The sequence below is a fragment of the Equus asinus genome, chromosome X, assembly GCF_041296235.1.
Source record: "Equus asinus isolate D_3611 breed Donkey chromosome X, EquAss-T2T_v2, whole genome shotgun sequence".
Lineage (NCBI taxonomy): Eukaryota > Metazoa > Chordata > Mammalia > Perissodactyla > Equidae > Equus > Equus asinus.
In genome coordinates, this window is record NC_091820.1 from 40,374,306 (window position 1) to 40,389,929 (window position 15,624).

The following is a 15,624-nucleotide window of genomic DNA, read 5'->3' on the forward strand; positions in this document are numbered from 1 at the left end:
AGCCAGAGGAATCCTGAGAAAAGAGAACAAAGCTAGAGGTATCACACTCCCTGATTTCAAAATATACTACAAAGCCATAGTAACCAAAACAGCATGGTACTGGCACAAAAACAGACACATAGATCAGTGGAACAGAATTGAGAGCCCAGAAATAAACCCACATGTCTATGGACAGCTAATTTTCAACAAGGGAGCCAAGAACATACAATGGAGAAAGGAAAGTCTCCTAAATAAATGGTGCTGGGAAAACTGGACAGCCATATGCAAAAGAATAAAAGTGGACCATTATCTTACACCATACACAAACATTAACTAAAATGGATTGAAGACTTGAATGTAAGACTTGAAATTGTGAAACTTCTGGAAGAAAACATAGGCAGTACACTCTTCGATATGGGTCTTAGCAGCATATTTTCAAGTACCATGTCTGTCCAGGCAAGGGAAACAATAGAAAAAAAATAAACCAATGGGATTACATCAAACTAAAAAGCTTCTGCACAGCAAAGGAAACCATTAATAAAACGAAAAGATAACCTAACAACTGGGAGAAGATATTTGCAAACCATATATCTAATAAGGGGTTAATATCCAAAACATATAAAGAACTCATACATCTTAACACCAAAAACCTAACAACCCAATTTAAAAATTGGGCAAAAGATCTGAACAGACATTTCTCCAAAGAAGATATACAGATGGCCAACAGGCACATGAAAGGATGTTCAACATCATTAACTACCAGGGAAATGCAAATGAAAACTACAATGAGATATCACCTCACTCCCATCAGAATGGCTATAATTAATAAAACAGGAAATAAGTGTGGGAGAGGATGTAGAGAAAAGGGAACTCTCATACACTACTGGTGGGAACACAAACTGGTGCAGCCACTATGGAAAACAGTATGGAGATTCCTCAACCAATTAAGAATAGAACCACCATACAATCCAGCTATTCCACTGCTGGGTATTTATCCAAAGAACGTGAAAACACAAACACGTAAAGATGTATGCACCTTTATGTTCATTGCAGCATTAGTCACAACAGCCAAGACTTGGAAGCAAACTAGGTGCTCATCTAAGGGACAAATGGATAAAGAATATGTGGTATATATACACAATGGAATACTACTCAGCCATAAGAAATGATGAAATCCGGCCATTTGTGACATGGATGGATCTTGAGGGTATTATGCTAAGCGAAAGAAGTCAGAGGGAGAAAGTCACATACTGTATGATCTCACTCATAAATAGAAGATAAAAACAACAACAAACAATCACATAGAGACAGAGATTGGATCGCTGGTTACCAGAGGGGGACATGGGGAGGGAGGAGCGTAAAAGGGGTAACGTGAATGGTGAACATGATGTAATCTACACAGGAATAGAAATATAATGATGTACACCTGAAATTTATACAATGTTATAAACCAATCTTACCGCAATAAAAAAGAAAAGAAAAAAAAATTTCCATCTGGGGGTCGGTACTGGGGAGGGGTACAAGGAAAACTTAGGGGATGCTGAAAATTTATATTTTGATTTGGGTAATGATGATATATATAAAAATCATTTGGGCTATAAAATTAAGATTTGCATATTTCACATACTTTATGCACGTAGTATTTCAATAAAGAAGTTAAAAAAAAAAAAAAAGAAGCTGATCAAATCTCAAACGGGATAAACCAAAAGAAATCCATGCCCAGGCACATCATAATCTAACTTTGGAAAACTAAAGACAAAAAAACATCTTGAAAGCAACTGGAAAAGAGATGACAGATTACCTACAGGAGAGCAACTATTTGAATGAGAGTAGATTTCTCATCAGAAACCGTGGAGGCCAGATGGAAGTAGCACATTTTTCAAGTACTGAAATAAAAGTAGTGTCAAACCAGAATTCTATCTCAAGTGAAAATGTCCTTCAGGAATGAAAGTGAAACCAAGACATTCTGAAATGAAGGAAAATTAAGAGAATTTATCACTAACAGACTTACCCTAATAAAATGGCTAAAGGAAGTTCTTCAAACAGAAAGGAAATGAACAAAAGGAAAGTTGGAATATCAGGAATAAAGGAAGAACAAGAGAGAGAAAATATGAGTAACTATAATAGACTATCCTTCTCCTCTTGAGTTTTGTAAATTATGTCTGATGGTTGAAGCAAGTATTATAACCTTGTCTAACGTAGTTCTCAGTGGATGTAGAGAAAATATTTAAGACAATTATATTATAAAGATGGGGGGATGGATAAACAAACCGAAATAGTGGTAAGGTTTCTATACTTCACTTGAAGTGTTAAAATGTAGAGACCAGTAGGCTAATAAGTTATATTTGTAAATGGTCCACCTTTTTTTTTTTTAAAGATTTTATTTTTTTCCTTTTTCTCCCCAAAGCCTCCTGGTACATAGTTGTATATTCTTCGTTGTGGGTCCTTCCAGTTGTGGCATGTGGAATGCTGTCTCAGCATGGTTTGATGAGCAGTGCCATGTCCGCGCCCAGAATTCAAACCAACGAAACACTGGGCCCCTGCAGCGGAGCACGCGAACTTAACCACTCAGCCACGGGGCCAGCCCCAAATGGTCCTCCTTTTTAAAGGTTGCTCCCCAAGAGCAGCCACTAAAAATCTACACAAAGATATACACTCAAAACCACTACAGAAAAATTAACATGGAAATAAAAAAAAGTTCAAGTAATCCATAGGAAGACAGAAAATAAAACAGAGGAACATAAAAACAGAGAGAACAAATAGAAAAGAAATAAAATGGCCAACAAACCAAATCATACTAAAATTTACATTAAATATAATGGTTTCAATATGTCAATTAAGATAAAGATCGAAAGAGTGGATTAAAAATTGACCCAACTGTATATCTACAAGAAACTCATTTCAAATATAATCATATATACAGATCGAAAGTAAAAGAATGGAAAAAAATATACCATGTAAACATGAATCAAAAGCAAGCCAGAAATGATATTCATATTAGATAGTGCAGACTTCAGAGCAAACAAAATTACCACAGACAGAGGGATATTACATGATGATAAACTCACCAAGAAGACATAGCAATCCTAAATATGGATGCATCTAACGATGGAGCTTCAAAATACATAAAGCAAAACTGACAGAACTGATGAGAAATAGACAAATCCACAATTACAGCTGAAGACTTCTACAGCCCTCTCTGAACAAGTGATAAAACTACTAGGCACAAAATCAGTGAGGATACAGAAGAATACCATCAACCAACAGGACCCAATAACAACAGAATACACATTCTTTTCAAATGCCCATGAAACATTCACCCAAGATAAATCATATCCTGGGCCATAAAACACACCTGGACTAATCTAAAAGAACTGAAATCATAAGACTACATTCTCTGACAAAAATGGACTCAAACTAGAAACCAATAACAGAAGGATAGCAGGAAAGTCTCCAAATGCTTGGAAACTAAACAATACGCTTCTAAACAATCCATGGGTCAAAGAGGAAGTCTCAAGGGAAATAAAAAATATACTGAATTGGATGAAAATGAAAATAAACATATCAAAATTAATAGGATGAAGCTAAAGTAGTGTTTAAAGGGAAATTTATAGCACTAAAATTCTCATATTAGAAAAGAGGAAAAATCTCAAACAGCCTAAGCACCCACCTCAAGAATTTAGAAAAAGAACAAAATAAACCTAAAGCAACAATAACAAAAATAAGAGGAGAAATCAATGAAACTGAAAAGAGAGAAACAATAAGATGATTTGACTGATTTATGGAACAATTTAAGCAACATGATAAATTATATAGTATTGGAATATAACCCAATGTATAAAATAAATATACAGGAGTCTATACTGATATAAATAAGTTATTAGATAAATGTTTAAAATGAAAGAAGCATCCAAGGCAATTTTTTTTTTTTTTGAGGAAGATTAGCCCTGAGCTAACTACTGCCAGTCCTCCTCTTTTTGCTGAGGAAGCCTGGCCCTGATCTAATGTCTGTGCCCATCTTCCTCTACTTTATATGTGGGACGCCTACCACAGCATGGCGTGCCAAGCAGTACCATGTCCACACCCGGGATCTGACTCAGCAAACCCCGGGCCGTTGAGAAGCGGAATGTGCAAACTTAACCGCTGCGCCACCAGGCTGGCCCCAAGGAGATTCTTATAATTGCTTAGTTTGGGGAAACAATCAAGATTATCTAATATAAAGCTCTTGGCACAAAAAATTTCAATAAATGGTAGTTATGAATGATAAGTGTGATAATGTCCATGTTACGATGACAAATTACTTCAGAGAGGTGAAATAAGCCAGCAAAACAAGACATTGTACCAATCTCTTCTAATGCCAAGTCTAGTTTTGTCAAAAGAGAGAATCTGATATTACAGAACAGAATGTGAAGTATAAACAAACAAATTTGCCGCCAGTAGCCCACATCGCCTATCCTTTGCAACAAAAGATTGCTATTCTCACTAACCTGGAGGCAGCAGGCCTTAAGACCCAAAGCTCTTGAGTCACTTTATCTTCTAGGACCAGCTGTCCTAAATGGTATTAGCAAAGTTTCTTTCTTATCATTCCGTAGTCAAAGCCTCCTCTGGATAGGTGGGAAATTTGTTCTGTTCTTGTTTACACGGATTTTACTCCCTAAGTTTTTCTGCATGAGACAGACACACATAAATATACTCTGATATTCTACTGTGCCTGGAAAGATCCCTGCCAATAGATGGCAATGAAAAATGACCTCTGAGAAAGGGAGAAATACTGTCTCTGGCTGACAGCCTAAAGCAATGTCCTCCATGAGTGAGAGCAGGTGGAACCTGTGACTTGCTTCTAACCAACAGAATATGGCAAACGTGATGGGATGCTACTTCTTGATTAGGTTATGTTACGTGGCAGATGTGGTGCGATGTCATTCCCATGATTATGTTATGTTATATAAGACTCAGTCTCAGCAGACTGGAGAAAAGACTCTCCCCTTGCTGGCTTTGAAAAAGTAAGCTGTCATGTTTTGAGAGGATCTATGGAGAAAGCCACACGGCAAGGAACTACAAGCAACATCTAGGACTGGAGACTGGTCCTCCACCATAAGCCAGCAAAAAAATACGGACCTCAGTCTTCCAGCTACAAGATGAATTCTGCCAACAACCCAGATGAGCTTGGAAGAGAATTCTTCTCTGCTAGAACCTCCAGATGAGAACATAACCCAGCCAGCACACTGACTACAGCCTTGAAAGACCCTGAACAGAGAACCTGGTCATGCTGTGCCCAGACTCCTGACTCGCAGAAACTGAGATAATAAATGTGCGCTGCTTTAAGCCATTAATTTTGTGATGATGTGTAATGCAGTAATAGTTAACTAATACATTCTTTTTCTTTGCAGCCAAGGAACTCTACTCATAGTAGAAGTGAAGATACACAAGGTCAGTTTCGCATCATTTAATTGTCACAGAGGAAAGTCTGTGGGACACATTAAACGATTATGAAGTGCAACCCTAGCACTTTGCTGCCCTGGGGGCAGAAGATGACCAGCCTCACAAGGAGTGCCTTGTTCTTCCTGGGCTGTCAGTGCTCTGAAGACTGTGAGGACCCATCACAGCCCACAGCCCAGATCTCCAACACAGTCCTTCCCTTCTTCATCTGTAACATCCTCATCTATCCCTTCCTGCACTGCCTCTTACCTGCCAACTTAGCTCTTTCCAATCATGGGCTAGATCTTTGAGTCCTCAATTCCCAAAGTCTGGCTCCCTTTGATTTCTTGGCTAGGGGAGGCTTTATATTCTAAAGCCAGGCACTTAAGTATCCTCACCAAAATAAAATCACAGTGTGAAGATTACTGTTTTCCCAAAGGGAAAAGAAAATGGAAAAACAAAGGTTCATCAGAAAACAAGCATATCCACTGGCACACAGTTAACTCCTCACATCTCCAAGATCTGAGTATTATAACTATGTAGGCAGGAGGCAGCTATCTATCCATTTTTTAAGTCTAAAAACTGAATATTTGATCTTACCTCAGCCGGTTTCTTGCGTTCATTTGGAATTTTTGACTTGCTCCTCCTATACGGTGACCCAGAAGCAAAGGAAGTAGAAGGACCTGCAAAAACTAATTAGAAAAAAAATACTGAGACTGATTACTCACTAATATAACTGTCATCCAAGAGAATGTGAAAGATATGATGGAGAAGAGCACAGTGATCTCATACCACTGAAGAAAACAGTTAAACTGCACCCAAGAAAACCTCATAATGGAGTTTAACAACATTTATATGTGACCTGCCAGCATACAAAAGCGCCAACAATGCTAATGCTGAGGAGATTTGATTTGGTATAATCATACCTCATAACATTTTAGAATAATACAATTCATGTTCCACCTGGAGAAAATGGATCTGCAAAAGCAACTGGAAAAACGAAAAATGTGGAACAAGTAATCTGTGCATCCTTCAGCACTTCCCCAAATGCTACTGTTAATAAAGTTGTTGCCTTTTACAAATGATGATTCATGTAGTCAAACATTTAGTACCCGAGCTACAATTAGGATTGTAGGGCCTACAATTTTTGCTCTCATACTTTTCTTCCTTTCTAGAAAAGCACTGTTAAATCATTATCAGATTTGGCTTTTGTTGGTTTGGTCAATGAAAAGTGAAAAACAAAATGTTATAGCCACACAAAACCAATTTTCTCACCTAACTTACCTATTTCTAATGAAATTTAAATGAATAAGAAAAATAGCACCCCAAGCTTCCTTCCTAGAAACATTATTTTTTAACCATTTAAGGAATCATGAAAAATCTTGTCCTTAAGTCAAAGAAGAAATCTTCAAGGAGTATAGATACAGAGGTTACCAGCTGTTGGCTGGTTCTACTCACTCTCGTCTGAACTGTCACCGCTGCTGAGAGTTCTATGGCGTTTCATCCTGGAGCATCCTGGGAAAAAGAACAACACTGAATAAAACAATCAACCACATACACACCCATCCCAGAGGGCAGTCAAACTGTCCTACAGATCCCAAGAAGCAGCAGCGGCAAATCACATAAATCAAATGATTTCTGTCAAGAATATTCTCAAATGACCTAGAGTGATAGGAGAAGAGGACTATCAAACTTTCCAACACAGAGGGTGTCAAAGATTGGCTGAGGCCACATATTAGCCTTAGGAGGAAGACCAAGCAGCACAGGATGAATGGTACTGGATTGGCTGGAGCCTCAGATGTGGCCTCATGAGCACTGTCCAACCAAACAAAGGGGGGCTGCCATGGGGTCATCATCAGCCAAGGATCAGGGAGGAGAAGGAAAGGCAAAAGCCGTCACAAAGGCAGAGCTATCGAGGGACAAGGTTGAAAGATATGAGACATGGTTGGCTGAAGAAAGAATAAGTCAGGCATGTCCCATCTTTAAGAGCACAGCCACACTGCTTTTCCACCTGCCGTTTCTCACTTTCATCCTGCAAACAATTAGCTTAATTTAACATTATATCTATAGATACACCACAAGAAATGTTATAGAAAGCTCCTATATTGTGAAAAATACATAATGCTCTTGACTAAAACTTCTAATGGTTTAAGTGTCCTTCCCTGTGTGTGTGGCCAATGACAGAAAAGCAGCACCATCTTTCTGGGAACACACCAGCAGTGGAGTGTAGGAAAAAAGGAAGACACAGTTAGACACTTCAAGTCACAAAGGAAGTGATGAAAATGTAAACTAGAAAAGACAGTAACTGACATTCTTTTATGTGCCACAGTACACAAAATGCCACTTGGGGCAATCATGATCCCAGAAGGAGTGAAGGTTAGGGCTACTGCCTTCAAATCACTCATAATCTACCAAGGAGAAAGAAATCCAAGTACAAGGGCACTGTGAGCCATTAGGAGTAACAGAAACAAAACTGTATGTTAAAAAGTTAATAGAGAGACTTCCATTTCTGGCATGACAGTGTGAAGAACTTTGTGGACCCACTCCCCAGGGAAACTGATGGAAATTATTAAAACCCACTATTTAAAATCTCTGGAAATGGTCCTAAGGTCATAGAGCAAATGAAGAAGCATTTATTAAAGAAAATCTACTAAAACTCAGTAAATAAAGAGTTTGTGGTATTTGGACCTAGACCCTCTCCCTCCATCTCCCAGCACAGATCTCACACCAGATTGGAGCAGCCAAGAACACAGAGCTCCCTCTTGCCCAGCTCCCAGTTGCAAGGCTTTCTTCCTGGGAGGAGCAGGATGTCAGCATTTCTCATCCTGCCCTCAGCTACCTGTTTCTGAGGCTAAGTTCCAGACAACTGTGGCTGACAGGTAGGGGCTCCTTCCTTCCAGTTGGCCCCTACTCCTGGGATGGAGGCTATGCCTTGGGTGTGGTGCTACCAAGAATACTGAGGCCCCAGCTGCTCTGGCTCCAGCTCGCGGAGAGGGGGTTCTACACCAAGAGATGCAAACCTAGGATACCTGGGGCTGCCACTCAGAGAGAAGCACATCATTGTCCCTACCCACTACACCAGAGCTGTGGTTCAGAGATTTTGCCTACGGGGGAGAAGCAGGCCATAGAATAGAGGGCTCCAAATCTCCCTACAATGGAACTGACCTCATTCCCAACCGAGTGTGAAGAAGTTCAAGCCTAGGCTGGCTAGCATGCTGGAGAGAACAAGGGACAGAGACAGCTGAGAGGAACCATCCTGGGGTCAGAAGAAATCTCAAATACTGATCTAAGGAATTAGCCCATCAAGGGAGCCCTAATTTGACCGGATCAGTTTGTGGAGCAATTTATGCCCCAAGGCACTATTAAAACCAACAGAGCAATCAGCCAGCAATTAGTGGAATATAACAGCTGGGTGTGGTCAGGGAAAAAGTCAAAAGGAACCCTGCCAAAACCACTGTCACCCTAGAGTGACTACGGGGCATACCAAAGGCTGCACCTCTAAGAAGCAACATCAAGACTTTACACTGTAGGGAAAACTCTGGGGAGTAAATAGACTTCAAATAATCCAGTCAGTCACTAAAGAAGTAAACAATAAAGATCCCTGATGGTGGGAGGGGGGCTGCTGCCAGTACCCAGAGTTGCTACATTATATTATCTAAAATATCCAGTTTCCAACAAAAATTTATGAGATATGCAAAGAAACAGGAAAGTATGACCTATACACTAGCAAAAAAGCATGCAACAGAAACCGTCTGTGAGAGCAACCAGATATCATATTTAACAGGCAAAGACTTCAAACTAGCCATATAAACATGTTCAAATAAAGAAAACCATGATTAAAGTAAAGGAAGGTAAGAATATCACTAAAGAGATAGAAAGTATAAAAAAGAACCAAATCGTAATTCTGACATTGAAAAATATAATAACTAACTGAAAAATTCACTAAAAGGGCTCAAGAGGAGATCTGAACTGGCAGAAGAAAGAATTAGTGAACTTGAAATAGATCAGTAGAGATTACAAGTCAAAGAACAGAGGAAAAGAAGATGAAGAAAAATGAAGAACAGCTCAGAGAAACGTGGGACACCATTAAGTGCACCAACACATATGTAATGGGAGTACCAGAAGGAAAGGAAAGCAAAGAGAAAAAATATTCAAAACAAAATTGACTAAAAAATTTCCAAATTTACTGAAAAACATTAATTTGCACATCCAGGAAACTCAACAAACTCCAAGTAGTTTATACTACCACTACTATCATCTGCAAAGAGATCTACAGATACATCATGGTAAAACTGCTGAAAGCCAGATAAGGAGAAAATCTTGAAAGAAGCAAGGGCAAGACTCCTCACTTATAAGGGAACTCCAATAGGATTAACAGCTGACTTCTCATCAGAAACAATGGAAGTCAGAAGGCAGTGAGATAAGCTATTCCAAGTGCTCTGTAGTGATGTTTGCACATATCAGTGAATATATTAAGAATCATGAAATTGTACACTTTAAATGGGCAAACTGTATGGTATGTAAATTATATCTTGATAAAGCCGTTATTTTAAAAACTAATAGGATTAGTACAAGTATCAAAATCATTAATCAACGTTCTATTTGCCTACTGTTAAAGTCAAATGAATATTTCTTTCTTTAAAAAATTGAGACATAATTAACATATAACACTCTATTAGTTTCAGGTGTACAACATAACCATTCAGTATTTGTATATATTGCAAAATGAGGAATATTTCTTTAAATAGAATGTTAACCTCCCATCATATAAATTTTGGGGGCTACATCTGGCTCCTTGATGCAAAACTTAAGACATTCAAACACTTTTGAAATGCAAACAAAAACAATAACAAAACACTTCCCAGCAAAAAGTAACATGTAATTTAAAGACACAATGAATGTAGAAATTTAAACAAAAATAAAAGTAATATATTCTCTAATCATTCCCTATTGAATGCACTAATCTACCTAGAGTAGCAGTTCATTTGTCTGATATCATTGGGATGCTCCATTTATGTAAACTTTCCAGATAAATGGTGTACTCAAACATTTAAAATCCTATTATCAATGGGAGCTTCTCTAAAATATCCATTTACTAGTATTCTATTGTTGTAGTATCAAGTTACCACAAATTCAGTGGCTTAAAACACAAATTTATTATCTTACAGTTCAGTGGGTCAGAAGTCTGGTATGGGTATCACGGGGCTAAAATCAAGATGTTGGCAGGGCTGCACTTCTTTCTGGAGGCTCTAGGAGAGAATGCATTTCCTTTCCTTTTCCATCTTTTAGAGGCCACTCACATTCCTTGGATCTTGGCCATCTTCCTCAATCTTCAAAGCCAGCAACACTGCATCTCTCTGACCCTGCTTCTGTCATCACATCTCATTCTCTGACTCTTCTCTTCTGCTTCCCTCTTCCACTTTTAAGGGTCCTTGTGATTACATCAGGCTCACCCAGATAATCCAGGATAATGTCCCTATTTTAAAGTTAGCTGATTAGCAATCCTAATTTTCCTTTGCCATGTAACCTAACATATTTATAGGTTCTAGGGATTAGGGCATAGACATCTTTGAGGGTCTGTTATTCTGCCTACCAAAACCTAACGTATTTTTGCATTATTAAAAGCAAATATACTCCCACACAAATATGCCCAAAAGATTTTTGACAAAGATAGAAAAATGATCAATGGAGGAAAGATAACCTTTTCAATAAATGGTACTGGAGTAATAGGGGAAAAAGAAGAAGAAGAAGAACCTCAACCTAAGTCTCATACCTTATACAAAAGTTAACTCAAAATGGATCATGGACTTAATGTAAAACTATAGAACTTTTAGAAAAATATACAAGGAAATCTTTGGGATCTAGGGCTAAGCAAAGAGTTCTTAGACTTGACACCAAAAGCATGATCTGTCAGAGAAAAGTTCGCCTTCATCAAAATGAAAAACTTGTTCTGAGAAAGACTCTGTTAAGAAGATACAAAAATAAGCTACAACAAACTGGACAAAATATTTACAAACCACATATTTGACAATGGACTTGTATCCAGAATATGTAAAAACCCCTCAAAACAATAGTAACGAAATGAATGATTCAATTAAAAATGGTCAAAAGACTCAGACATTTCATCAAAAAGCAATACAAATGGCAAATAAGCATACGAAAATATGTTCAATATTATTAGCCATTAGGGAGATGCAAATTAAAACCACAATGGCTGAAATAAAAAATAGTGAAAATTCAAATGGTGGAGAAGATGTGAAGAAACTATATCCCTCATACATTGCTGGTGGGAATGTAAATGGTACAGTTACTCTTGAAAACAATCTGGACATTTCTTTAAGAATTAAACATGCAAGTACCATAGGACCCAGTAATTGCACTCCTGGGCACTTATCCCAGAGAAATGAAAATTTATGTACACACAATAACATGTACACAAATGTTTATAGCAGCTTTATTCTTAATAGCCCAAAACTGAAAACAATCCAGATGTCTTTCAACAGGTGAATGGTCAAACTATCTGTGGTACATCCATTCAGTGGAATACTATGCAGCAATAAGAAGGAACAAAGTACTGATATATGCTAGAACATGTAAAACATGTAAAAAAAACTTTGCGAAAACATCATGCTCAGTGAAAGAAGGCATAAACACAAGATCACTTATTATATGATTCCATTTATATGAAATGTCCAGAGTAGGCATATCTATAGGGACAGGAAGTAGATTAGTGGTTGCCTAGGGTTGGGAGTGGGAATGCAGACTGACTGCAAATGGGCACAAAGCTTCTCTTCAGGGTGACAGAAATCTTCTAAAATTGGAGAGCAGTGATGGATGCAAAACCCTGTAAATATACTAAGACTCACTGAATTGTATACTTAAAATAGATGAATTTTATAGTATGTAAATAACACCTAAATAAAACTTTTAAAAAAACCTTTAAAAATACAGTAACATTTACCAATGACAAATTTTTAGGCAGAGTCAAGAAGAGTAGCAATAGGAAAATTCCATCTATTGAATGTAACCTCCATATGGATAACTCATACTGGGATCGAAAGCAGTAAATACCATAGAAGAAATACTTTTATTCTTTAAAAACTCTCAGTGAAGAAATCCAACTGAGCATGGACCCTCTCTCCTCACTTCCCTGAGAGTTTCAGGAGATCAAAGACTTCTTGTGAGATAGATACTCCTCTCATCTTATGTACTTAAGCCAGTACCGTCTCCATTTTCTATAATATTCTGTTCTTTAAATGAGTTACCAAACTGTTCATGACTGAGGGAAGCACAGATTTTTAAGAATCTGCAAAATTTGGTGTTTTTTTAAACTACTACAGGAACAATCATTTTACTATAGATAGAAACAAAAAATCTTGCATTATTAGTAAAGAGCCCAGGAAACAAGATTACCTAACACCAGTAACACCAGTCCTGGAAAATAAGAAACTGGGTTGCTAATGATTTTTAGAAAAGAAAACAAAGCAAGCAAATGTTTGAGTCTGAGTTGTTGTAGTTCATTGATCTGTCTATCCACTTCTGTGACAGTACTGCTGTTTTAATTACTGTAGGAAAATGACAAAGAACAGTAAATATCAGCAGAATGATTCCACGATGGTAAATCTTTAGATCTGTCTTTATTATTTCTAGTCACAACAACAGTCCAACAAATAGCATCATCACCAGCCATTTTACAGATGAGGAAATTAAGGCTCAGAAATGTTAAGCAACATGCTTGGAGCCATACGGCCACCAGAGGGCAGAGGTGGAAGGTATATCGGGAATGGGCACTCCAAGTTGATCCCCAGCTGTGAGGCAGGCTGGGGGGAGGACAACAGGAATCTGCCCCTTCTAGGCCCAGCCTCCTGAGCATGGCCTTCGAGGCCCAGAATACTGACTCCGATCTGTTAGGCCTCATTAGCTGCTGTTCTCCTGCCTTCTGCACATGCTATGCCTTATGTGATTCCACGAACACATCATCTTGTTTCATACTTGCTGGCCTTAGCATGGGACTCTTCCTTCTACCTACAGTTTCCCTCTCCATTTACCCTGACTAGCCCATTTTCCCCCAACCTGGTCCTACCCATTTGTTGGATCTCCTCAATGAAGCTCGCCAGATAACCTTCTCCCACAGTTATTCACTCCTTTGCTTTCTATCCAAGTCTGTCCATGCTTCTGTCCATGTCAAAACCACCTCACAAGCATTGTAAATGTTCTTTACATGGTCAACTCTGCCACTTAGGCTACAACCATCTTCAAAGCAAGAATTATGTCACAGTCATCTCTTACTCCCAGGTCTTACCACAGTGTCCTGAACAAAATAACATACGAAAGAGTAACATATGCTGTAGTGCCTTACCCAGATCCTCTAGCTAGCACACCCACCGCCCAGCTACTGCCTGCTGGCCACTAACGGCTCACAGCTGTCCCCCTCCCCAAGAGCTGGAGTCTCACCAGGGAGATTATGTTCTCCCTGTCTCCCTCCCAGGGGCAGCCAGCAGTCAATAATTGTTCTATACGCCCCCCAACCAAAACAGGCTAAGGCTAGACTTTCCTAAGACCATACCTTTACTTTAGCTCTTTCCTCTTCCCTGTCCTCTTGTCTTTGCTCCCTTCTAAGCTTCTCCTGAGAGCACTCCCTCAATAAATCACCTATGTTCAAATACTGTCTCAGGGTCTGCTTCTAGGCACCCCTACTTAAGACAACATGTGAATCTTCATTAAGTGGTACACTTTAAAAAGTACTTTAGAATAAAATTTTTTGTTAAGCAAAACCACAAATGAGTACAGTGCAATCTTGGAGTAACTTCACAACGTGCTTCGATGTCTTACGTTTGGATATATTACTCAGTTGTTTATTTTTCTGGTCCTCTATTCTGGGCACGGATTTTATAAAGGCATTCTTTTCTTCCTTACCTCCCACAATGAATATTCCTTTGTTTTGGCAGAAATGAAATGTGCACCAGCCCTCACCTTGCACCCTTGGGAACAGTAATTTGATGGCAGTTTTCAGATCTTATTCCTACTATAATCTCAACCAAAATGATTAACAGCACGTGATTTATTTTAACAGTGACTATTAGCTAGGCAAAATACAAACATATAAAGTAAATGCCTTCCTTGGGTAGAATTCCCTTTTAAAGGAGCACTGTCTGGAAGTCAAACCATCTGGGATTATTTGGGACTGGAATCTAAGTCTGTGGTTTGGTGGCTACTTGACTCCCCATTAATATTCCCATGGAAGAGCAGGCAGGCAAGGAAAAGTGATTAACTCAAACACAGCCCTTTCCTTTCCTTCTATGTGCTGAAAAGACATACTTCTGAAATGCATGGTCAGTGCGAGACGCCCCTATTCCTATTCACTGCCCTCTGTGAGGGCATGCAGCAGCTTAAAAATAGTCCAAAACACAGAAAATTATTTATGAACAAATGTCCATCAAAATTCCATAATAAAAATAATAAATTAAACCTAGCTATCAAAAGAGGAATAATTAAAGTATATTAATATTATGGTATTTCATTCAATCATTTAAACATGGTATACAGGGAAATATTTATGTTAAAATGTTAAGTGGAAAAGACTATAAAAATTGGTTTATAGCGAGATTACATCTATGAAGTAAAATATGAAGAAAATAGCTGAAGGCCATAAACCAATTTACTATCATTAATAACATTGAAGAGATGGATTTCTGGGTGATAAAAATATTCTTTCCAAATTTCTTCCATTCTCCACATTTTTACAGTATACATATAGGGCATTTATAATTAGAAAAAATACTCATAAGGTTTCAAGGTATCTGTCCCCCCATGCCACCCACAAACGATGCAGCTGACCTAGAAAACTGAAACTATCAAAGTAGCTGTCACTGTCATTCAAGATGGACATTAACCAAAGTTGGAAAAAGTCCAGAAAAGTATAATACAATCAAGTAGATAGAGAAGCCTTCATATTATAAAGATAGTCCAAAAAGCACAAAACTTGGCAGTTTGTGAAAGACAAATATCCAAAGAGTGGTTCTAAATTGAAGGCAATTTTGTCCCCCAGGGGACATGTGACAATATCTAGAGACAGTGTTACTGGCATCCAGGGGGTAAAGGCCAGGGAGGCTCTAAACATCCTACAATACACAGGACAGTCCCTTACAACGCCCAGATTTATCTGGCTCAAAATGTCAATGCTGCCAAGGTTGAGAAATCTTGCTCTACAACAGTGAAGCAGAAATT

At 38.4% G+C, this 15,624-nt stretch overlaps 1 protein-coding gene across 6 annotated transcripts in view; it reads right to left on the reverse strand.

Annotated features, from left to right (window-relative positions):
- Positions 1 to 15,624, reverse strand: part of JADE3 (jade family PHD finger 3) — a 126,812-nt gene that overhangs the window by 58,043 nt on the left and 53,145 nt on the right. For all 6 annotated transcript variants that reach the window (XR_006522509.2, XM_044763412.2, XM_044763409.2 and 3 more), the window contains 2 exons: positions 6,856 to 6,912; positions 5,998 to 6,089 (listed from right to left, as the gene is read on the reverse strand). Coding sequence is in view for 5 of the 6 variants with exons in the window: in XM_044763412.2 (XP_044619347.1) it covers positions 5,998 to 6,089; positions 6,856 to 6,901 (138 nt within the window). In the remaining variant the exon portion in view is untranslated. The remainder of the gene's footprint in view (positions 1 to 5,997; positions 6,090 to 6,855; positions 6,913 to 15,624) is intronic.